Raw genomic sequence first — 23,400 nt, 5'->3', positions numbered from 1 at the left:
GCCCTCCCTCTTCCTGCCTCCCCTCTCCCACGATATTTCTACCCTCTAGAACCCTGTTCTCTCGCAGTCCTTCCAGAGATGAGTTCATAAAGATGAATACTAGTAAATTTCTTATACTGTAAAGCCCTCAACCACAAAGGCATGAATCTGTGGAGATGGGATTTTAGACAAAACAGGCTGTGGGAGAGTAGGAATTAACATTATTGAGTATCTACTACAGCCAGGAACTTTTATGTGCACTTGTTCATTTAATACTTGCAACAACTCAGGGTATAGTTATTAAAGCCCTATCTTACAGATGCACAAAGTGAAATACTCAGAATCAGGAAGGTAGTAAGTGGCCCAGCCATGAATTGAAGCCAAATCTTTCCAGCTCCAAGCCTATGAGGCTCTACCCCCTTGCTCACTGAGGGCCGGTAGCCTTCCTAGCCCTCTCAGAAGCCCACTGTGTAGCTTAGGGTCTACTTCTTCCAGGAGTAAATGATGAAAACGCTGTCAAAATGTTCATTGTATTATCTTCACATTTAATGTTTTCTGGGGAAAGGACTCTCTCTCTCTACACACACACACACACACACACACACACACACACACACACACACACAGTCTAATTCTAGAGTAAGAAAGGAACTAAAACTCCCACTGCCGATGTCAAACACCAGAGGGGAGAGCTGCCTGGTAGGGAGGCTTTGGACAGCAGAAGGAGGACACCTATTCTGCTTTGGAAGACATGGGCCAGCAGCACCCTATGTTGGGAAGGAAATCTGCCCACGTCAGACGATCATCTAATGACTAACCCCAGTGACCTTTCCATCCTCCTCAGAGGGACTCATGGGAGCAGATGGTGCCCGAAGACCTCAGCCAACCAGACCCCGTGCCGACCAATGCCCTGCAGAGCTTGGCGCCCAGCACAGGCTGCCTCTCTCAGCTAGAGTCGGGGAGCATTGCCCAGCACAGGAGCTCCGGTTGGGCGGCGCCCCTAGCGGGGGTTCAGTCCTACTCTCTGCACACACTGGAGGATCTGTACCACGTGCAGGGGTACCCAACCCCATCCCCCTACCCCTTCACCTCTTTCATGACAATGTCCGATGACCCACCACCCAAGGTGGGGCCCTTCTCCCTGGACGAGGGGGCAGACACTTCTGTCCTCCAGGACCCTTCTCCGTGGACCAAAGAAGATGGGAGCCTGGCATGGGGGGCATATGAGTGCCGCCGAGCTTACTGAGGATGCCAGAGGACTTCTGTGCTTTTCTTTAAGTCAGTGTCTGTACTCGCAGATTGTCGTGGTGTGGCGGCTCCTTCAGAACCGGATTCTCAGGATAAGCCATGGTGCCACCCTTTGTTAATAGATGATGATGGCATTCACTTGTGATCCTCCCCCTATAACCCCACTGAAACACACCACAATGTGAATTCAGTGTGTCAGGGACCATATTCTACTTAGACAGCCTGACAGAGGGGTCTCTGGGGGAATTTAGTAACCCATTATGTTCTGAATCTTTTGTTATCTTTGAAGTATCATTTTTAGCACTGATAGTTTTTTTTCTTAAATTACATTAAAAACTTCATGCAGATCATAAAACATACTGATTTCCCTCCAGTTTTTCTTAATTATGAACTATGTGTGTTCTTCAATAAAAGAGAATGCATAGGATATAATATAGATTAGGGTGCATAGAACAAAACTCATTTTATATCATGTGACTTTATAAAGTGTGAAGCATTATATGCATTTATCCCCTTATGGTGACTTGCAAATAACAATAACTTTCAGGTAACAAATGTGACACCACATATAAATGCTTTATTGTCATTAAAATGAGGTCAGGACACTATGGCTTCATAAATAACATGGTTTTGACTCTGCACTAAAGCCCAGGATGTCCAAAAATCAGGCTAATCCAAAAAACAACACAGACCAAAGACTTTCTTTGATCAATGGTAGCCTTAATTAAGCTAGACATTGTCTCTCTGATGGAATAAACCGACAGTTATCAGAATGCATTAGCAAAATGGACATTCTACGATCAAATAAGAATGCATGCATTGTAAGGAAAACACAGAGAGCAGTCCTGGGCTGTCGGCAAGAAACAAGACTACAGAACACCAAGAAGCAAAGGGTCTTTGGAGAAGGACGTGTTGTCAGGTCCTTTGACAACATGACCTTTGAAGAAAGACCTTGTTGATGGCTCACTGGTCAGAAATATATAGCTCTTACTATGTATAAATGAAGAAACTGACATTTGAAGCATCAATCTGTCTCATGTAAGTCTGACTGGTGTGGACTTCTTTGGCAATTAAATTCCCATAGTAATCCCCACCAAGCAGTGTGCCTCTCTGCAGGCCAAGCCCATCATAAACACCTTGCACACACTTTAACTTTGCAAAGTGTGAGTCAAGGCTCATAGGTCACACCCACAATCTTCTTCTTGTCTTCCTACCACCTTCCTTTCTTTATTCTCTTCACCACATTTTTCTGACCCATCGGGTCTCTCCTGATGCAGTGCTTTTTTCCCTCCATCTCCTGGGGGTCCAAAGCCCCTCAATACAGTCTCCGTCACATCCTCTGTGACAGGGTTCCATGCTCTAGGTAGGAGTCTAGAAAGTCAAGTACGGATATTAATTCACATTTAGAAGTGAATAATTGATATTCCTCCTTGTCTAGGCCTTCAAGGGTATATATTCTGGTTGAGCAAACACACACATAATTTGTGGAGTTCTCAAAGAAATGCTTGAATAGGAGCCTTCTTTTACCTCACAACCTTCATCCCCCTCCTGGGACAGCATCCCTGGAGAAACAAACAAAGGAGCATTCATGGTCCATAGCTGTTGGGCTGCACTCTCCCGGGTCCCCTGCCTACTCCTTCCCTCCCACCACTCCTTTTCACAACCTGATCTTTACTTTGCTCAATATTTGCTCTTCAGTGGAAGGGGACAGCGTCTACCATGGGAGAGAGCTGCCCTTCTCAAGTCTGCTGAGACTGGAGACCTTAGTCCTGTTTGCCAGCATCTTCGGTAGAGCCATCTGTCATCCAGCCTCACTCATACCTGGATGGCAGGCCCCACATCAGAAGGAAGAAATCTGGCCCTCCCTGTAGATGCAGGGTCTTCACAAGGAAGGATCTCAAAGTCACTTTTCTAGATTGGTTGTATAAATTTTATAATAATTACAGTCATCTACTGCTTACCATTTGTTACTAAGTAGCATATAACACAATAATCATAAGTTTATGTGTAAGTCATAAATATGTGTTCCTATAACTTCAATTTTGGTTTAATTATAACACTAAACGTTAGGCATGCTTATTTCTTTTAGTTTGCTATTGTCTATTCACCTATTATGTTCATCTTCTCACAACCTGAGGATTCACTGGCTCTCAGATAAGTAGAGCTCAGTGACCAGTGGTGTCTACATTCTTCTTAGAGCATCCAAGCCCTTTCATAGTGTTTGGCAAATTTAATTTATAAAAAAGGAGACACACACAGGCCCATACTCTGTCTAGTATCCGTTTCAGTTCTCTAGTCTAAAGGATCAAGTGGAGTGGGGAATGGTGCTAATAATTTCCAAATGGTAAATGACTTTTAAGAATTCTATTTAGCTTGACAGTGTTGCTATATTGCATATATTTTAATTTGGTTCTGTTTTATTGTTCTGGGAATTTACAATACTTTGTAAAAAGTGAAACCAAGATAGAAACTTATGCTAGGAAAATGAATTATATTTCCCTGTCCCATTTCCCATTCAAGTTCTATTTCCTACCACATGCCAGGGACTAACTGCACCTTTATGTAATAATGCAGAATGCCAACATAAAGATTATACATGTTCTCCTCTCCCTCTCCTTCTCAAACCTGCTCTTCCCAGACTCACAGCTTTCCTGGGGAAGCCAGAGAAAATTTAAGTGTTCAGGTTCAAAACACCATTTCTTTCAGGTCCCTTAAGATTTAAAGTAAGCAGAGATGGCGATGTCAAATTCAAGCTAAGAAATCTCCCTAGAGGATAATGTCCAAAAAAAGTGGAAAGCAAAATTTTCCCATGTAAAAGCTAAAATATAGGCAATCCCCCCATACATCGCTAAAAACAGATACTATAGTATGTAGTTGAAACTGTTTGTACTTCTCTTACAATGTTATACAAACCCCAAAGAAAGAGAGAAGAAAACCACAGCTTTACCTCATTTACTTAATAACTGCTTTTAAATCAGCGTTATGACTTGCTACAGCTCAGTTAATAATACAATATGATGGCAAGGGGAAGACTTCAGTACTAGAGTACTGTACAGAAAATTCCACAAAGGGAAAAGAATTACTAATCCCAATAGTAAAATATATATTTGCATACATACATATATATCTATATACATGTAAATATAAACATATATAAAGGAATTACTAGTACCTCTGTGATCCATTTTTAATATGTAAATCTAAATAATACATTCACAAGAAATAAAACATCAGGTATATTTAAAGAACTGAAACAACAATTGATGTCCAAGGTTTAAGTCACATTACGTTACAGTCATTCTACCAACCACACATCAAAATTATACTCTTTCTTTATGTTCGATCATGAGGTTCTGTCTAAGGTATCCTCACTGTTCAAAATAATATTACACTGTTCATCTTACACACCATATTTGATAACTACTGACTCTCGAGAGGTTCAGTGCAAAATCGTACACTCTGGCTAAAGAGGATTCTCTAACTAAACTCATCAAGGGAAGGACAGTTCTGTGTCCTCAGCACCTGGCTTAGTGTCCAGCAAGTTGTAAGTGCTCAGTAAATCTCTGTTAAGTTGAGGGAAAATTATACCACAAAGATGAGTAACAACTTAGACCTCAACACTATGGGTGACAATTCTGATGTATAGGAAAGTCCTCACCATGCTTAGGATTTAACTTAGTCATACTCTTTGCAAATCACGACAGTACTGGCTATTGAGTTGTAGTGGTAATATATTTAAGATGACTGATTTCATATTTTTAAATGTCTTTAAGAAGGAAAATTACTGAACCTTTGAAGTAGCATAGAAAAATGTTTATATATTCATTTAGTATCTATGTAGACTATAAATATTGCTAAGAATTCTTATAAATAAAAGTTATTCAGTGTTTGGTATTATCTCTGGTGTGATAAAAACACATATGATAAATAGATCAGGAATTAGAATCCCTAAAGATCAGGTTAAATAAATAATAAGAAAATCTTCTATAATTATTTGTAAATGATGACACCATGTTATATTTGATCTTTGCTATAAAAGTGTCCTCTAATCATAATCTCTGATAAACGTGTGGGTTTGCAATATGTAATGTCATTGTCAGTATATTACAAGCCAAAAGGAAAAGAGAGTGAAAAAAAAAAATTTACAAGTTCCAAAAGGAAGAAAATGTGGACAAATCAAATAGTACCTAAGAATTAGCTTTTCAAATTGGGAAAATTGATAGCCATCCCTGCTAACCTTCTCTCTTAACCAAATATCTTGAGTGGATAATCTAAAAGTTTAAGGCTTAATAAATTAATTTAATCATAAATGAAATATCACTTATTTCTTAACGCTGATAATATATTCACAGGCTTTTATCACAGTAATCTTTATGTTTTTTTATGTCTCAAATGTTGCATAATAAAAATGTCTTGGGAGGGTGGGAGGGAGGGAGATGCAAGAGGGAAGAGATATGGGGACATATGTGTGTGTATAACTGATTCATTTTGTTATAAAGCAGAAACTAACACACCATTGTAAAGCAATTATACTCCAATAAAGATGTTAAAAAAAATGTCTTAAGTAAAAGATGAACTTTTCAAGCAGAATCTGATGGTATCTTCCTAATTTAAATGATAAACTATCAAATGCTCATTCCCCATGGAAGTCTCTTAATGTAAAAACTTTGGATATATTTTATGGGAAGAGACTGACTTACCAGAAATCATTAAATAACCTTCATCTAATAGTCTTCCTGGTCATTTTCATATGGACCAAACATTCACATTGGACCCAGTAAATACTTGTTTCCTCCATGTTTTTGGAACTTGATATTTCCCACAAGGTTTGGTAACAGTGTCCCACAGTCAGAATGACAAAAGAACTTTGCATTAATGAAGAGAATTTAGAGCCACAGTCAAATTTGGAGGGAATAAACTCCCTCTTTTTCTTCTACTGAAAGTCTTTTCATATTCATGTGTCATGTGTGTCTAATTTAATAACGTCTCCTAAATATAATGTTCTGCAGTGTCATTTGCATACAAAAGCCTGCCAAAAAATTTCAGTTAAAATATTCGGTTTAAAACTTTTAAAAAAATGTATTCTATTCCCATTATTCTGGTGCTACAGGACTTTAAGAAGGCCAAGGACCAACTAAAGGGTTTCTGAGATCCGTGGCTCAGAGATTTGAAATACTATAACATATGAAGAACTAGAGAAATCACAGATGGTGAACCTTAAAAAGAGAAGGTTTGCAGTGGGGGTGGAAGGGGACACGATACCTTCTTCAGGCTTAGTCCTCGGCCTGGTCAGAGCAGATCATCAGTATATGCTTGTTGAATGAATGAATGAATGAATGAACAAATGAATGAGCCAAACAGACCTGTAATGAAGGAGCAGTGGTGTGGACATGGGAGAACAGGTATTCCATGTTACTCACCAAGCAGTTGATGACAGAAAGCATGACTATCAGTCTGTATTTCTGGTGCTTGGCACCAGGCCTGGTACATAGATGGTGCTCAGTTAATACACCGCATTGGATTTTGTCTCAGCCAATTATATTTAAAGCAGTCCAATAGTGGAACAGGCGGCCTGACACACGGTGAGCTCCCACTTCCTCTGTGGGCTGGCAGCTCAGCCAAGTGGCGGAGGGAGCCTGGGCCGGACAACGACCGTCAGGAATGTTGGAAAAACACTCCAAGTCTGTCTCAGTCCCTCAAAGACCCCTTCCAACATCCAAACATCTGGATCCTATGTTATATTTTGAAGCAAGTGAGCCTGTTAAAACCCACAACATTGTTTTCAGTCTTTTATTAAAAACCCGAAAGAGATGATCAGGACCTCAGGGCAGACACCTTGAAGGTGACCATGACCCCAGCAAGAAAGAAGAGTTTCCAGTCTGAGACGCACAAACTGTCATAAGCCTAATTAGCAGCTTCCCCTCCCCTCCAGTCAGCCTCTTCTCGGGGTTCCGGTGACCCCAGTGTTTACAGACCACTCTCCAGTCAGTATCTGCACTGCCCCAGCCTCCCCACACACCCCGACAGTACAGCAGACAGGACACGCTGTCCACGAGCACAGCTCTGACAAGTGGGTTTGCATGTCTCACAGGCAATATTTTCCAATGTCAGTCACAACGCACTGGTGGGTCATTAAATTATATTAGAGACTCCGAATCAACATAGATGTTTTCATGAATAGAATGAGATGGAAAAGATGGAATAGAAATTTTCAGGATATCTCTTATGCATAGGTGTACATTGTTCCATGAAAACTTTGTTTTGTAAATATATAAATATTGTTATAGATATAGTATGTGAACATGTAAAATGAATTTCCTAGTGTGGTTTGAAGTCCGAAAAGTTTGAAAGCCTCTGCTATAAAAGATCAGGAAGACAACAATGTTAATTAAGAGTAAGGGTTTAGCATCTGATTTATCAAAGTTTGACTCCCAATCCTGCCATGTGTGTGCTCAGTAATCTTGGTCATGCCGCTCAGCCCTCTGAGCCTGTTTCCTCATCTGTGACACGGGGAGGCTATACCATACAGTGCCTGACATGCAATAAACACTCAATAAAGGACAAACTCTAAAAAGTCTATGAGGAACATCCAACTCCATGGGGCCTCAGTGCTGAGCCGGTTGTTCCAGGCCTTGTGACACACACAGCCCCACAAGGAGGGTTCACAGGACCCAATTTAAGAAGAACCCTCCCTCACCCCCGCAGGTGTGGCGTGTGGCTCTTAAATACCTGTGCTGGGGTTCTGCAATTATAGAAACAGTGGCAACGAAACTCCTTATTGTTGAGCTAAAAACTGGGGGCTTCTTTCTCAAATCAGGGCTCAGGCCTAAGGAAACCCAGTTTTCTGAAGTTGCTGGCTAGCAACAGCACTGGAACATCCATCCCAGGAGCAGGGGCCAACGCAGAAGCCCCCAGAACTGCTGTCCTTCTTTGGGCAGAGGTTTCTGGAGGAAGGGACAAAGAGGTCTTTGCTGTCTCTACAGAGCCCGTGACTTCCAAGGAGCTCACCTCTCACTCAGCCCTGCCTGCCTTCTCCAAAGGTCAGCCAATCATCAGCACCAATTTCGATGATGTTGCCAAGGGCGCTCAATGGCCTCCTGTCATCCCTGTCCACTTCCACATGAAAGGAGAGGTTAGGAAGGAGACTAAGCCTGAAAAAATGAGACAGCACCCCAGAACATGGGAAAACAGACACACACAGAGAGCCAGGGAGAAAAACAGCAATGTAGGTAAGAAATAGAAAGCAATGACGAGAAGAGAGACAAAAAGAAAGAAACTCAGAAAAAAATAAACACAAAGGCCATAGAGGAAGATTTTTTTAAAGCAAACCAAAAAATAAGTATAAAACAAAAAGGAGGACAAAAGAGAAAAGAAGTTATGGAAGAAGTTATGAGGACAAGAGACTGTCCCTAATTCTACGCTGCTTTGCTCACTGTTCCTTCAGAAGGGGGCCGTGCCCACACATAGCAGGACAGGGAGAAAGAAATAGGGGCTCTCTGAACTCCCAGTGTCCTTCGCCTCCTCATGAGTCTGGTCCTGAGTACATCAGGGAAACTCAGGACACAGGCTCAGTGCCTTTGGAGAAAGAGGCTCCAGAAGCTGACAGATTCCAGCTGGGCTGGGGACAAACACACACCACACCTACTGCCAGGTGCCATCTCAAGTGTTCCCAGCCCTGATTCCCTCCCCCAGAGACACAACTTCAGTTGCCAAGCAACTCTGATCCATCACAGACCCTGGTGTCCTGTCACTCTTAGAGCCCCTTTCTTCCATTTCTGTGTGCTCCTTCCTGCATCCAACACATTCCAGGGCATTCGGGTATTTTTCTGGTGGCCTGAGGGGCTCAACTCCACCTCTTGCATTTCAGAGAATTCAGAGAACAAAGAACAGAGGCCTATAACCATTGCCTGTCCTGGCAACATGGAAATGGAAAGGTAGCCCCACCCTGCCCTCTCTTGGGGGCCAGGAGAGGATTTGGCCTGGCACCCACTCCCTCTCTGGACCACTCCTGTCTTCTCAGCTTCCAAATCACACAGAAGAGGTACAGCAAGTGGTTGGAGAACTTAACCCAGCACAATCCCTGGTCATTTGTGAGGGGCTTAGGCCTGGACCAATGAAGCAGTTGACTTCATATCCCTCCCACCTCTCACCCAAAGTGTGAAGGCCTGACACAAATCCATATCCTTTCAGCTAGAATGAGCAGAAGCCAAGCTTATCATTTCTCTCAACACACGCTCCTGCAACAAAAAGGCAGGAATGGCTCTACAGGGATAAAGAGGAGAAAAAAGGGAACTTCATAGTGAAAAAAAAACACCAGCCTCAGAAACTCTCCAGAAGGTGAAGCCCCACAGGCATCCCCAGCTCTGTGGGGAGGAGCAAAGGGTCTTAACAGGCAGGCATTCTGTACTGAAACCCCAGTGTCTGGGGCACAGACAAAGAGCGGAAGAAAGGGGAGGGAAGCCAGCACGTGGCCAGGCGGGGCCAGAAGGAGATGAGGTGCAGAGCTGAGGCCTCTGCAGGCCTCCAGCCTGCAGTCTGGGCCCAGAGTGACTCCTTGCCAGGCCAGACCTACTGGCTGCCATGTTCACTCCCCAAAACCTGAGATTTTCTCTTAAAACAGAGACTGAAGAGATGGAAATCAGTCAGCCTGGCCAGCCTGGCTCAGGTGGTCATGAAGGGCACCCTAAGTCACTCAAGGCTGCCAGAGCTGCCTTTGAGGCAGAAATACAGAGCATCTTTGAGGACTCCTGCTCTGTCTGTGGGAAGGTGGGCAAAATGCTCAAAATACAATAAAAGCAAGGGCCAGGCCCCAAAGGGGTCTCACCCCCTGTTTCTGTGGACTCTCTGTGGGGTGCCTGTGTGCAGGATTTCTGCAGAAGATAGTCCATTTTGTTAAGCCTTTGAATATTCAAATTGAAAGTATCGCGCAATCATTGATTGTCAAATCATGGGTTTCTAGAGGTTTTAAATACTTGGCATGAGGGGGAAAAAACTCAAACCTATACCCGAAGGTATAAAACATTAATTCTGTTTGTCTCCTGCTCCAGGAACCTGGGTGCAGCTGGATGCTTTGTGAAACTTTAAAAATGTTGCATCTCTGCCTCTCCCCCTGCACAGGAGCCCTCCTAGGCGCTGAGCCCCTGCAGCTGCAGCATCCAGCCACCAGCCCAGCTTCTGCTGACCACGATGTCGGGTAACTCGGCTTCTTGTCCTGGGGTAGGGTCACGAGGGTAAGGGGCGTTTTGATCCGGGTGTATTTCCACGGCTTTTCCTGCATGGAACAGAGAGGCACAAAGTCAGGGCATGCAAGTAGGAGCCCGGGATCCGGAGAGGGCACGGGCCACGCTGTGGCCGCTCCCACTCCACGCCTGGTCCCGAGGGCAGAGGCCCACAGGTCCAGTTGGCCGCTGTGGCGTCCGCGTACCCCGGTCCACCACCGGTCCTTTCACTTGGTCATAGTTGTGACCCTTGGACTTCCCGGCGCGGACTTTGTGCGCCCAGCAGCGGCGGCGGGAGCTAGAGGCTCACGGTGAGCCTGGGACTCAAGCCGGTTGAGCCGGCCCGCGCAGGGCTGAGCCGTGGCGGTCCCTGTGCGGACCCCGGGCAGCACCCGCTGTCCGCGGGGACGCGGACGCGGCAAGGAAGTCGCAGGGAGACGCTGGACCGCGGACAGGGCGCGGCGCCCAGGCCCTGCGGGCCAGACGCGGGATTCCTTGGGTCTGGGCGACGAACACCGCGACCTCCTTTCCTGGGGAGAACCCTAGCTCCCAGGACCCGGCCCAGGGGGCTCCCAGTTGTCCTGCTGCGGTCTCCGCAGTGACCAGGCGAGGCGCTGGCGGCCCGGCCCTGTCGCCGGGCGCCCCGGCTGATCGCGCGGCCCGCCCCTCCCCGCGCGGCTCTCCCCTCCCCGCGCGGCTCTCCCGCGCTCTCTCCAGGGTCGACGTCAGGGCCGGAGTCGCTCCTGGGATCCCGCGGCCACCCCCGCCCGCAAACGCCCGCCCGGCCCGACCTACTCACCGCGGCTCCGCGGGGCCCGCCCGGGGCCGCGGCTGCCCCCGCTCCCGGCGCACAGGACGCCCTCCCCAACGACCCCTAGGGCGCGCTCGGCCTCTCCCGCGAGCCGGGCACCCAGGCCCGGCCCCGCCAGCCCCAGGGGCGGCCCCTTCCGGAGGGCGGCCTCCCGGCCGAGTGCGCGGTCCTCAGCCGCACCGCACGCCTTCCCCAGCTCTCGCTTCGCGGACTCGACTCGGAGTCTTCGGGCGCCGCGGAGAAATGCCTGCCCCAGAAAGGGAGGGGGTGGGGAGAGACGGGAAGAGGAGCGAGCGGGAGCGGAGACTAAGGAGGGAGGAGGAGAAGATGGAGAGCAGGAAAGGCGAGAAAGGGGGTGAGGGAGAGAAGGCAGAAGAAAAAGACGAGAGGGAGGGAATTCTCGGGCCTGGTCCCTTTACTGGGGTCAGTCTGGCGAGTCCCTCACCGACCCAAGGACAAGGCTGGCCAAACCCACCTGCCGGCTGCTTGCCCCAGGGCTGGCTTCCAGGCCAAGGGCACGTAGAGGTCAGAGGCTCCCCAGAAGCCACGTCTGCCCTGGCGGAGAAGGAAGGGACTCAAAACTTCCACTGGCGTGGGAGTGGGGTGGGCTATGTCAGCTGCGGCGACGCCCAGCCCCTCCTCAGGTTCTGGTCTGGGAGAGGTCTCCATCCTCTCCCAGACCAGAACCCAAGGTTCCCCTAACTTAGCTAAGGGGTGAGCTCCCCTAGACTTGTCTCCACATTCCTGAGCAGAAAAACCTGTGCTATTGGCCTAGGGATAGGGCTCAGCCTGGGGCAGGTAGCCCCACAGATTTCCATAGGTTCTGTTTCCACTGGGGCCCTGAAACCTGCCCACGGTATCTCTTCATCCTTTCGAGTTTGAGAAATTTGAGTTTCTTTCCCATCTGTCTTTTAGCGTTCTCTTTGCATTCTCCAGACCTAGAGATCTGGCCTCAGATGCCATAGTTTATAAAGAACTCCCCCACACCCCAGCCTGACATCCAAACCTCACACTTGACCACTGACTCGGTTGCCTTTCCCCAGAAAAACCTAAGGTGTATCAAGGTGTCCGGGTGAAGATCACAGTGAAGGAGCTGCTGCAGCAGAGAAGGGCACACCAGGCAGCCTCGGGGGGAACCGTAAGCATAAACCCTTCACTTCTTCCCAACTCGTGTTCAACTTCATTCAGCCCTGTGTCTGGGAAGGTGTAGGAGGCCACTCTAGGCCCCAGTCACCATCCCCGGGCCTGGCCTTCCATAGCGGTTCTTATAACGCTGTGCCCACCTTCATCCCAGTTCACCACAGAAAGCAACAGAGAACAGCTGGGGCATGTTGTGGAGCTCAAGATTTGGGGGAGCCCATCCCTCACTGATCATAGTGGAGTATAAGAGCATGTTGGTCCAATACAGGGATAGAAGCAGCCAGTAGGTAAGTAGGTTGTTATTTTGTAGGAAGACAGTGTCTGTGCCCTCACATACGCAAAGAAAATCTCTCCCAGAAACTTCCTTTTAGGGAGCCCTTCAAGGAGAGAATCTCCGTGGAGCATTCCCCGCCACCTCATTCTTCTGGAACCCAGCCTCTGAGGTCATTGATCTATAAATCACCAGGCACTGAAATTTCCCAGCCGAAAGGGGCCGTGTAGCCTCAGAGGAGACAGCTTGAAATACAGAACCTCCTTAAGATGCAATGAAGCCTTGAGCAGTTCCAAGTTATCATGCGATTGATCTGGGCAGTCATAAGGGTACCCTGCCATTTTATGTACATCCTAAAGCAGAAAGTACTACCAAGAGTGCTCAGGGCAGCAGCAGAACCAAATAAACTAGGCGGGGTTATCCTCCAAGAGAGGGCAGTTCATTGCCGAGAGCCCTTGATCACACAGTTGCCTTTGGGTTGGTTTGGGTGTGAATGTCGGATATGAAGGACAGAGCCCATATTGCCCGTGGTAAGACTGGTCCTGTCTCCAGCTTATTGGCATCTGTCGCACAACAGTTTTTGTGTCCAGTGCTGTTTGTGTGCAATGCCCGACTTCATGAAACTGGGCCTTTTCGGGAAGAGGCAGATGCGGTAGGGGTGATCAGCACAAGTTTTAGAACCAATGGACTGGGTTCAGACCTCAGCTCCTCCATGGCGTGAAGCCTCGAGCAAGTTACTCAGTCTCAGTTTCCTCATCTTTAAACTGGAGATAATGGGATTTTGTGAGGATTAAATGAGTCACTGCCCATAAGCACTTAGAAGAGTGCTTTCCACTTAGAAAGTGCTCAATACATGTTAACTATCATTATAATTATTTCCCAAAAGCAGCTAAAATAAAAGTACAACCAGGGATTGAAAGCCAGCTCTTCAGTAATGTTCATTCCCGCCCTTTGCTCAGAGTTTTAGCGTTCTGGTGTGAGCTTGCTGTGATGGCACGAACAGCACACATTTTACATTTTCTGGGTGTGAAGTCAGTACCTGCATGTGTAGAATTTCAGCTAACACCATAAAACTTCCTTCCATTTGTACAGGGTTTTCCAGTGGTTCTTTTAAAGCACTTTTGCACACTCACTATTTCTTTTAATTCTTATGACAACCAGGGGAGGTAAGTAGATCGGGGATCTGTATGCCTCTATTACGTCTGAAGGTCAAAGCCTTACAGTCACTAATGGTAGAGCAAAAAGTGGGACTAAGATCTTCTTGTTCTTAATATTTAAAGAAACTTCCCACCCAATGGCTCTTAAAATTCATCTTTCTGCAGATCCAGCTGTGCTGAGCAGGAGTCTGATAGCCTCAACCATCAACCCCTTCAGTTCAGAGATTATTATAAAATTAATAAAACCAGGAGCAAGGGAACTGCGAAATACTGCTGGTGCCAAAAAAAAATCATCAAGACGTTCCTAACAAAATGTAATCTTTTGTTAAGGAGCTTTGGTACCTGGTAGAATTCTGCTCCAGCTGCAACCTGCACTGCAATTGCCCACTTGCACATGGCAATTTGATTACTCTTGGCCTCTTACAGGTTGGTTTGGCCACTGTTCCCCTGTTAGCTAGCTGCTGGAAGGAAGGCAAGGCTGAGACATTGCACTTGTGTATCTGACCAGTATCTGTTCCCTGGAGCAGTCTGACTTATCTGAATTTTCTGAATTCCTCCCTGAGAAATAATCAAGCAGTACTTCTGAGCCAGTGCCTTTCAGGAACATGCAGAGCAAAGCCAGCCCTACTTTGCTTTCTGGAAGATTTTATCCACCCAGATCCTCACAGACATGGAGGAGTAACACAGAGTTGATTTAGTTGTGATAGCCAAATGTAAAATCTCTCACTGGGCACCATCAGAAGGATCTAGGATTCTAGGAAAGCTGTGAGGTATACTCAGTAGGCAGGGATGGCAGGTAACAGGGCATGGTGTATGCCTGCTTCTGGTTTAACAGAGATCATCTCCAATTTGTTCAGTGCTTTAAGGATACCTCTGGGAAGCGTTAAGCCAAGGAAAGAGTTAACTTTATCAAATATATAAAGCAGGAAGAAATGTATCGTAATTTGCTATAAAGTCAGAGTAGCATCCACAATTTGAAATTTTAAGAAGGCAATCCTGAATGGAAGTTATAGATTGAGACAAACATTAGGGTCTCAATGCCAGGAGAAACACGTGTATGCCAGATTTGTCAGTTTGATTAAAAAACTTACTTCGGCCAGATCAATTTACAAACAGCCCTACACACATACACGGATGCACACACAACTCTTTTACCTTTAGGATAAAGAGAAACTGGAGTTAGTACTTATCAAAAGGCATAATTTACCCTTTTTTACCATTAATTTTTTTAAACAGCCTTGATGTATTTTTATAAATTGTAGATTGTGGATTTTTGTGCTGTTTGAAATCTAAGAGAGAGGAGACTTTGTATTCTTGCAGCAAAGTAGAAAGTGAACCCATGACTAGAAAGATAATATCAAGTAGGGTATTGTAAACATACCTGAGGGAGATAACCTGGGGAGGCCTACAAACAGACCATTCGGGGGGGAATGGGGTTAACCAGAGCTTTACATTGAAGCCGAGTTTTTAAAACCCACTCCTTGCAAGTGCTTGAGCTTAAGCTGCAGCCAAATATTTGCATAAAGAACTGGTGAGGGATTCCAGCTTCCTGGTTCATGATATTACAGCATGGATCGTTTTCAAAATTAACACCACCTCCTGTTTCAGCAGCGGCTGACTGTGCAGGCTCCCAGCGGCTCAGGGTACAGGAGTGAGTATACCCTGTAAACCAGGAGAGAGGCATGCTGAGCTCTGCTTCCCAGCACAGATTCTCAGAGCAAGGCTGGTCCCTTTAAACTTTAAAGCCACCACCTGAAATCTAAAAAAAAAAAAGAAGTCCTAAATTACTCAGTTAGTACAATTATCAATTTAACTGGAAGACACAGGCTACTTTACTTTGAATAGTTAAAAGGAACAGTCTCATAAACTTCAGGTATTTAACTATCGTAGTGAAAAAAAGCAACTTTTATAGAAAATAGTAAAAAACATACCGAGAGGTGAAATATTTCCCAGCCATTAACTAGAATGTAGATAGGCGCCAGTTCACTGACTACAACTTTAAGAAAGTATTCTCTATTTTAATATTTCATAGCTAGGAAGAACATGTGACTATTTTTAGCTATCCAGGATTAAGCTGCCAGATAGTATATGAAATTTTTAAGGAAAATGATTGACTAAGTTACGGACAGTTGGGATTAAATAAATGTTAATCCTTATTTATTTTAAATTAAATAGTTTAATAGAAAGGCTATTTACTGTGTTTTCTTGCACTGTTCATTTATGTCATATAAAAATCATTTAAATTAATTTTTATCAAAATTAACAACCTGTATAATTTAAGTGGGAGATATTAGAAAAAAATCCCCAAGCAAAAATGAAAGTTGAATCCAAAGAAGATATAACATTGGTTGTATTTCACAACAGTGAGTTTTTTTCAGAAGAAAGAATCTGGCTTACCTTAAGCAGAAGGCAACACAGCTCACGTCAAAATGTCTTAGATTTCCCTTTAAAGAACTTTTATTTCACTTTGCTTTGTGGTCATCTTCTTGCTTTGGCAGCTGTCCGGAGGCAACAGTGTCCACCTTTCAGACCCAGTCCCACCATCTTCTGCAGGTCAGTAAAGCCAGCCTTACAATTCCCTCAAAAACTCTTCCAAAAGTCCATCTCGAAAGGCTTTCAGTACTTGATTCAGGGGTTAGGATAGGCACCACCATTTAATTGGAATCCAACCAATCAGAAGGTGAAAAAAGGCATGGTGACTCCAAATACAAGCCCAGCAAGGAAACAAGTGCAACATTTTGTCCTCATTTCTGAACTGTCTATTCCCTGCTACCTACTCTGCTCCAAGAGCTTGTTCCTCACATTAGTTCCAGGTCCTTGTCTCCAAGTAACTAAACCTGATTAAAAGATCAGAACTGTTTTCAGAAACCTGTTATCTTTTTTAGTGTACTATTAGATGGAATACAGAACATCCCGAGGTCCTAGAATAATGCCTTTGCTCTTGTTTCGCTTAGTTTCTAGCCAACAGGGGCTTCCCTCCCCTCCTTTTCTCTCTTCCCAGAAAGCAGTTCAAACAAGTGTAAGTTTTCTCAGCCCATTACGAATAACTCTATTACATAAACACTCCTACCTATGCCACTCAACGGCTCAGAGTTTAAGGAGGTCATATATAAGGAAACCAGTGCTATGGGAGCTCCCCACTGAATGTGCCACTTAACCTTAAAGGAGCCTCGAGACTTCAAAAACTCCAGTGTTCTGTCGTTCCTCTGATGGACACACTCTAAACCTATCTTCTATGAGCATTTAAGGGTAATAATCAGAAATGGGGCCTATTAATACTGAAATGGAAAAGGGAGGGGTTTCAGAACTATTCTTGTTTGGTATTTAACATATTAATTCCATGATCATGTGTAACATGTTCACTAAGGAAACATTTTGCTTTTTGTAATATAAAATGAGCAATACTAATCTGTAGACATTCCTGGTTTCTCTATTTATAATATGCATTGCCATTTGTAATACTCCTCAAAATTTAAGTTACTGAGTAAGTGTGAAAACTTTTGGAAAGCAATTAACCCTAGATCAAGAGAATTATTTCCCATGGCATCAGAAGTTTTCTTAAAGTCTCAAACAACACTACAAGTTACTTCTGAGAGATGAGGATCACTTGGACTGCAGATAGGGGTGGGGTGTTGGTGCTTTATAGTCTAGGAGAGTGGACAGGGGAAGTTTGAGCTTGACTGTGACAGTTGGACAGAAATGGGATCACCATTGTTTTCTTTTGCCCAGGCCGCATTTACAGCCAGTTTCCACATTATTAACCAGATTCATTTCAGTGGACTTGAATTCTCTAAGGCAACTAAAAAATCCAGATTGCCTGCCGGCTTACTTTTCTCGAACTTCTTAAGCCCCCTTTCCCCCTAGAGGTAGTAAATATTCAGAATAAAGAACAGAACTCCATTCAGATCTGTAAGTGCAATTTTTAAACAAAAATCTCTCCTTTTCCTTTTTCTTCTAGGACAGTATTTTGAGCCTGAACCAATTCCTTCCACACCCAATTATTTCCAACCCCGAGAATTTTCCAGTTGTGTTTCTTGTGAAGAAAATCCAGGCTTCCTCGACCAGATATTTGATTCCTACCTTCAGACAGAGACACACCCGGACCCTTCGCCCAGTTCCATGCAAAGTACTCCACACTATTTCCCAGACAGCTTCCAGCCTGCCCCTTTCTGCTTTAACCAGAGCCTGGTAATTTATCTCTGTTCTTTACAAAACCTATTATTGTTTACTATGGGGCAGAGAGTTTGTATCATCTCGTGAGAAATCATAAAAACACTATCAACAAGAAAATCATCCAGGAAACAAGCAAAGAACCATTTAAAACTCAATGGAGGTAGAAATAGCCACACACTGAAGGGCAAAATCCTTTGGATACACACGTAATTATGATTTCCCAAGTCGGCTACGCCCAAGTACTTTTGGTGTGTGGCCATAAAAAGAGGTTTCCCGGCAATACTCATTTAATGTTTTTAAACTGTAAAGTTCAGAAATCTACTCATTGGAAATTACTGATTTAAACAATGGCCCTTGGATTTTTGAGTTCTAGAAATTAGAATTAAGGCTGTTTCAACACAGTACAAACTGTCATCTGATAAGGGATTTTTTTGTTTTATTCTGGCATTGAATTGGCTCTACTAACTGGTTGTTTTGGTCTGGTACAGGCACAAGAACTCATTTGGGTCTGAGATGGTTGGTAAAAAAATGAAGTCCTAATAGTTGAAAACATTTGGATTGTCTGTTCTTCATGGACCTCAAATGTTTGAAAATGTGTTACCACTTAAAATGGAAATAAGGTGTCCGTTGGTAGATACCAGTTGTTGAAGATGTCTTTTAGATACTCGTATAGTTTTTTTTAAACCTTAGAAAGTAGTTTTTTAATGTAAATACTTTTTTCTTTTGGTTTGTCAAAAGTCCGTGTAGGTATCTGACTAAATTTTAAGGGGATAAGAAATTAACTCCACAGGATATGCACACAGGGCCCCAGTCATTCACTTCTCTTCCAGCTTCCAAGTTAGGCTTTCTCAGTAACAATTGTGGACCTGCTTAAGAGGAAGAAGAAAGTACCTTTCTCTGCAGGGGTCAAGACTTTAGCGCCTGTAACAGTAGTTTCGAGTCTTGGAGTCTCCCAGACACTGGCTCATTGAGGATCTCGGTTCTACCTGTGTATGTTCACCTTGTTCTCCACAGTCAAGGGTGTGGAGAACATCCAGGGTGCCACCTGCAGCTTATATCGTGGCACACAGCAGGATTTGATGCGCAGGTGATGAAGCACAATGGGATTTTGTGGTTTAAGAACAAAGCACGCTCTAAAGTATGCTTATAACAAAGAAAGCCAGTGAAGCAAGGCAATTTATTGTTGGGAAAGAAATAGGTAAGTATAGAATGCGGTGTCATGAAATCACGCCAGCCAGCAAATAAAATTACTTCTGCAGACTTGGGTTGGGTTGGGTGTTTTGTTGTGCTTTTCTTTTTTTTTTCCCCCTAATGTTCTTCCTCTGAGTTACTAAATCTACTCTATTCAGTTCTTTTAATTCTGTCTAATTTATCAAGCTTTTTGTTCCTTGGTTTTCATCTCTCTAGACCCCAGGATGGCCTTCGGATTCCTCCACTCTCTCTGGTTCCTTAGACTACAGTTACTCTCCTGCTCAGCTACCTTCATATACTCCGGAGAATTACACCTCTCCCCCTTCTCTGGACACCAGAAACTGTGGCTACCCCTCGGAAGACTACTCCTACCCTCACCTGCCCTCACACACCCAGTACAACTGCTTCTCCTCTGCCACCGCCTCTGTCTGCTGCTGTGCGTCCTGCGAGGCAGAACACTTGGACACCTTCAGAGCTTCAGAGTGTTTTTCTTACCCCAGCACAGACTATGTGAACTTCACTCCCTCAGCAGCAGCAAGCAGTGATTTCTGTAGGAGGGAAACAAACTGGGACATCTGCTATAGTTAATAGAAATCACAGTAGTTTGGAACATGGCATGCATACATCTATTTTTTTACCACCTCTAGATGACAACTCAAAATATGCAACCTGCTAACAAAATATCACAGGCGCAGTTTACATGTCACCACTTTCGATTTTCTAACACTAATTTAGGCATTAATATGAAATTCAGACCCAGTCATAGTGCCACTCCTACTTTGTACGCTTACAGTTAAAATTGTTGTAGGGAATATTCGTTTTACTTTCTGTGTAATGAACAAATTATACTTTTTTAACTAATAAATAATTTTGTATTATTAAAAGTTGGCTTATTTTTTTTATTTTCCAATACTCATTCCCCAGTTGATTTGAGTAATATCAACTAATTCTGGAAATCACTAATTACTCTTCAGTATTTAATCTCACTTGTTCATGGATTGAAAATTATTTTAATATCATGAGGTGCCTTGGCTCCCATGGAGACAGAGGGTAGACACAGCTATGATGGCTGGAGAGGGACAGTCAGCCTCACCGCTAGATGAGAGTGTACATCTTGGGGAAACATCAGAGAAAGACATTTATGAATCACTAGTTTCTCATATCTATCAGTAGTCAGTGGAAGGTTAATATGACCAAAAAACACATCTTACCTACAGCACTGTTAACCTGTAGATATTTCATTTCCAAAATCCTTTTTCGTAAACTTTCGGGGCAAATACTTGATCTTTCTCTTGAGAGCTACCATGCAGTTGATGTACCAAAAAGGTTAGAATTCTTTGTTACCTTCTATTTCTGAATTTTTGCTTTAGGTCTTTAAATAGGCATCACTCGTGTTTACAGATTGATTTGTAGGATTGACCATGTTGTTTACGACTGAACTTCCTCTGATTGATCTATTTGAACAAGGCCAACTGTCTTTCAAGCTGAAGAGGAGCTACTTAAGCCATCTGTGCTAGACTATACTGTTACATCCTGTTTGCAGAGGGCATTAAGGCCCAGGACTTCATCCCTGCTGTGAGGTCTGGGGGACATTTTCCTCGTCTTGAGGTTCGGCACAATGGCAGCAGTACTGGTACCATTGGTACTGGCCACAGCTACCATTTTCTGAGCCCTTCCTGTGTGCCAGAATTGTCTAAGGGTTTTCTCACACATTTAATTCTCTCATTTACTCTTCGCAACAACATTGATAGCAAAATGAGGAGTCTGAGGCTCAGAGAAGTTGTCACCGGCCCAATGCCACCCAGCCAATAAGTGCCTGAACTTGGGTCTGAAAAACACCAAGTGGTGCTTCCTACTCTCCACTGGTGAAAAGTTTGTCACCATTGGTGAAAGACTGTTCAGGAACCTGTGGAATCATCCTCCATTAAACCCCTGCACACACAAAGCTGGGTTCCCAGCTGACTACCAATAGTCAGAGCTCCCCAGACGGGTCGAGCTGTCCACAGGATACAAAGATGCCGAGCACAAGAGCTGCTAGAGTCCCCCACTCTGGGGACTGAGGGGAAGAAGGTGACAAACGGCTACCTCAGTGGGTTTCTTTTGATCAGGAGACAGATTTGCTTTCCAATTGACACCGTCAAATTGTCCCCTCACTGGGGACTCTGCTAAGGCTTGGGCAAACAAGACGAGTTACAACCTGCCTCATGGAATAGATATGCCAGGGGAACAGAACAATTACTGCCTTTCTGAGACACCAATAAAACTAAATTTTTAATAGTTTCGAACTAAACTGAAACTGGCCTGTTGTCAACAAACGTCTGTTCACACAGCCCAAAGCCCTTGCATGCCCTGCACCCCACCCCCAGCAGCTGTCCCAAAGGGACAGAGAGCAGAGAACCCATAGATGTCCAGTGGTTGGCACCAAAATCTCTCTTTCCTGGATGCCATTCTTTTTTTTTTATTCCCCACTTCTATCCTCTGCCTTCTGAATCGGTGATCTTGCAGCTCTAACAAACAGAGAGCGCTTCCTACCTCCCTGTTTCTTGTTCTTTTCTTCACATGCCCCTGAGGTTTTCCCTAAATCTGGCATGGAAAAAGATTCATTTAAAAATGTGAGACAAGAGCTAATATCGCTACTGTGCATTACGATGAATATCTCCAACCTTAAAATGGTCTTTAAGACCTTTGCAGAAATTTGGGGCAACAGATCACCTGGCACATTACAAAGTCTATCACAGCCCACCCAGTCTCTTACCCACTGCAGCTCACACAACAGCTCGGGAGCCCCGCAGCAGCAGTGGGACAACCTAGAAGGCTTCTCATCAACAGATGCCTGGGAAGCTGGGTAAAATACAGGTGCCTACACCCCAGTGTGAGAAAGCATGATCAGTAAGCCAGCGGTGAGGCCCAGGCCTCTGCATTTTTAATGTACCTAAGTTGATTCTGAAAAACACTTGAAAAACACTGATGTATTCAATGTCTGGATTGTTCCCTTGTAGAACCTAGAAGCACAATAATAATAGCTTACATGGACTAAGCTCTTTCTATGGGCCAGTGACGTGAGCATTATCTCGTTTAATCTTCAAACAAGCACACCCGATAGATACTATTATGGTTCTCATTTTTCTCAATGATAAAACTGCTGCTTTGAGAGATGAAATGACTTGCCTGAGGTCACACAACCTATAAATCGGGATCACAGTTCTCCAGTTCAGGTTACCTGATGCCACAGTCAGAACTTCCAATAGTCTCAGTGTACTTTTCATGCATTAGACCTGGAGACATAATCTATTTGGAACTTGATCTTTTGCCTTAAAAGTCATATATGTATCTGTACATGTATATCTGTAGCCAGTTCCTCACACCTCAGAGGCATTTAATAAGATTACAAATGGAAATTTAAATGAATGAATCGTTTTGTTATTCAGAACCATTAGAGAGATCAATAGAACAAAATATCAAGTGCTTACTGTGTGCAAGACGGATCACATGCCTTCAAAATCCAGTCAAATGTTTAAAAGAGGGTGTGATTTTAAAAATCTTAAATGGGGAGGATGGGCGTGGACTGATTTTCAAATTCTTGGGAAATTTACATTAGGGGTCAAGCCTTGAAGCCTGAGAGAGATAAGACGAGACAAAGTTGAAAGCAGTAAACCTTTGGAAACTATTACCTCAAGCAATGGGCCAGAGCGGTGACATTTGGCAGCTTGCCTAAGACTGCAGGTGGACATCAGAAAGCAAGGCACAGATAAGGATAACTGGAATGATGGGGCCAGGGCAGGAACGGGGAGGGAGGTGGTGCAGTGCTACTGTTTGATAGAAATTGTTTTTTAAAATCATTATTCATTCCAGAAAGATGAAGGCTACAATGAGTTCGAATCAAAGCCAATGAAAACTCTGACTATAATAGACTAAAATAAACACAGACTTACAATCGTTTCTAAATCCTCAAACCCTCTGTGATGCCTGCACAATGGTGGCAGGGCTGCTCAGGAAAATTAACCCTCACACTGCCTCCCTTCCTCTCACAGCTAAGGGGATGGGGCTGCCCTGCCTAAGAAACAAGATTTGGTCCCGGGTTGGGGGCATCACAAAGCCCGAGTGACTAGATTTTAGTGTGGCAACGGAGGGGGGATTCGGGACTAGGTGGCTCCGTGCTTTCAAAGGCAGGGAAAGTAGACCCATTTCTTCTGCTCCAACAGGCCTCTGGGC

At 44.3% G+C, this 23,400-nt stretch overlaps 2 protein-coding genes across 2 annotated transcripts in view; both read left to right on the top strand.

Annotated features, from left to right (window-relative positions):
- Positions 1-1,225, top strand: part of POU2AF2 (POU class 2 homeobox associating factor 2) — a 37,004-nt gene extending 35,779 nt beyond the window's left edge. The window contains exon 6 of the mRNA XM_019942014.2: positions 824-1,225. Coding sequence (XP_019797573.2) covers positions 824-1,225 — 402 coding nt within the window. The remainder of the gene's footprint in view (positions 1-823) is intronic.
- A 9,188-nt stretch (positions 1,226-10,413) lies between these two features.
- Positions 10,414-20,063, top strand: POU2AF3 (POU class 2 homeobox associating factor 3). The gene is made up of 5 exons (XM_004327131.2): positions 10,414-10,420; positions 12,300-12,394; positions 16,323-16,377; positions 17,783-18,012; positions 19,405-20,063. Exons 1-5 carry the CDS (start codon positions 10,414-10,416, stop codon positions 19,774-19,776), a joined length of 759 nt encoding a protein of 252 aa, XP_004327179.1. The 3' UTR covers positions 19,777-20,063.
- Positions 20,064-23,400: the final 3,337 nt, after the last annotated feature.

The sequence above is a fragment of the Tursiops truncatus genome, chromosome 8, assembly GCF_011762595.2.
Source record: "Tursiops truncatus isolate mTurTru1 chromosome 8, mTurTru1.mat.Y, whole genome shotgun sequence".
Taxonomy (NCBI): domain Eukaryota; kingdom Metazoa; phylum Chordata; class Mammalia; order Artiodactyla; family Delphinidae; genus Tursiops; species Tursiops truncatus.
The sequence above is the reverse complement of the archived record's forward strand: the minus strand, read 5'-3'. Positions and strand labels throughout refer to the sequence as shown.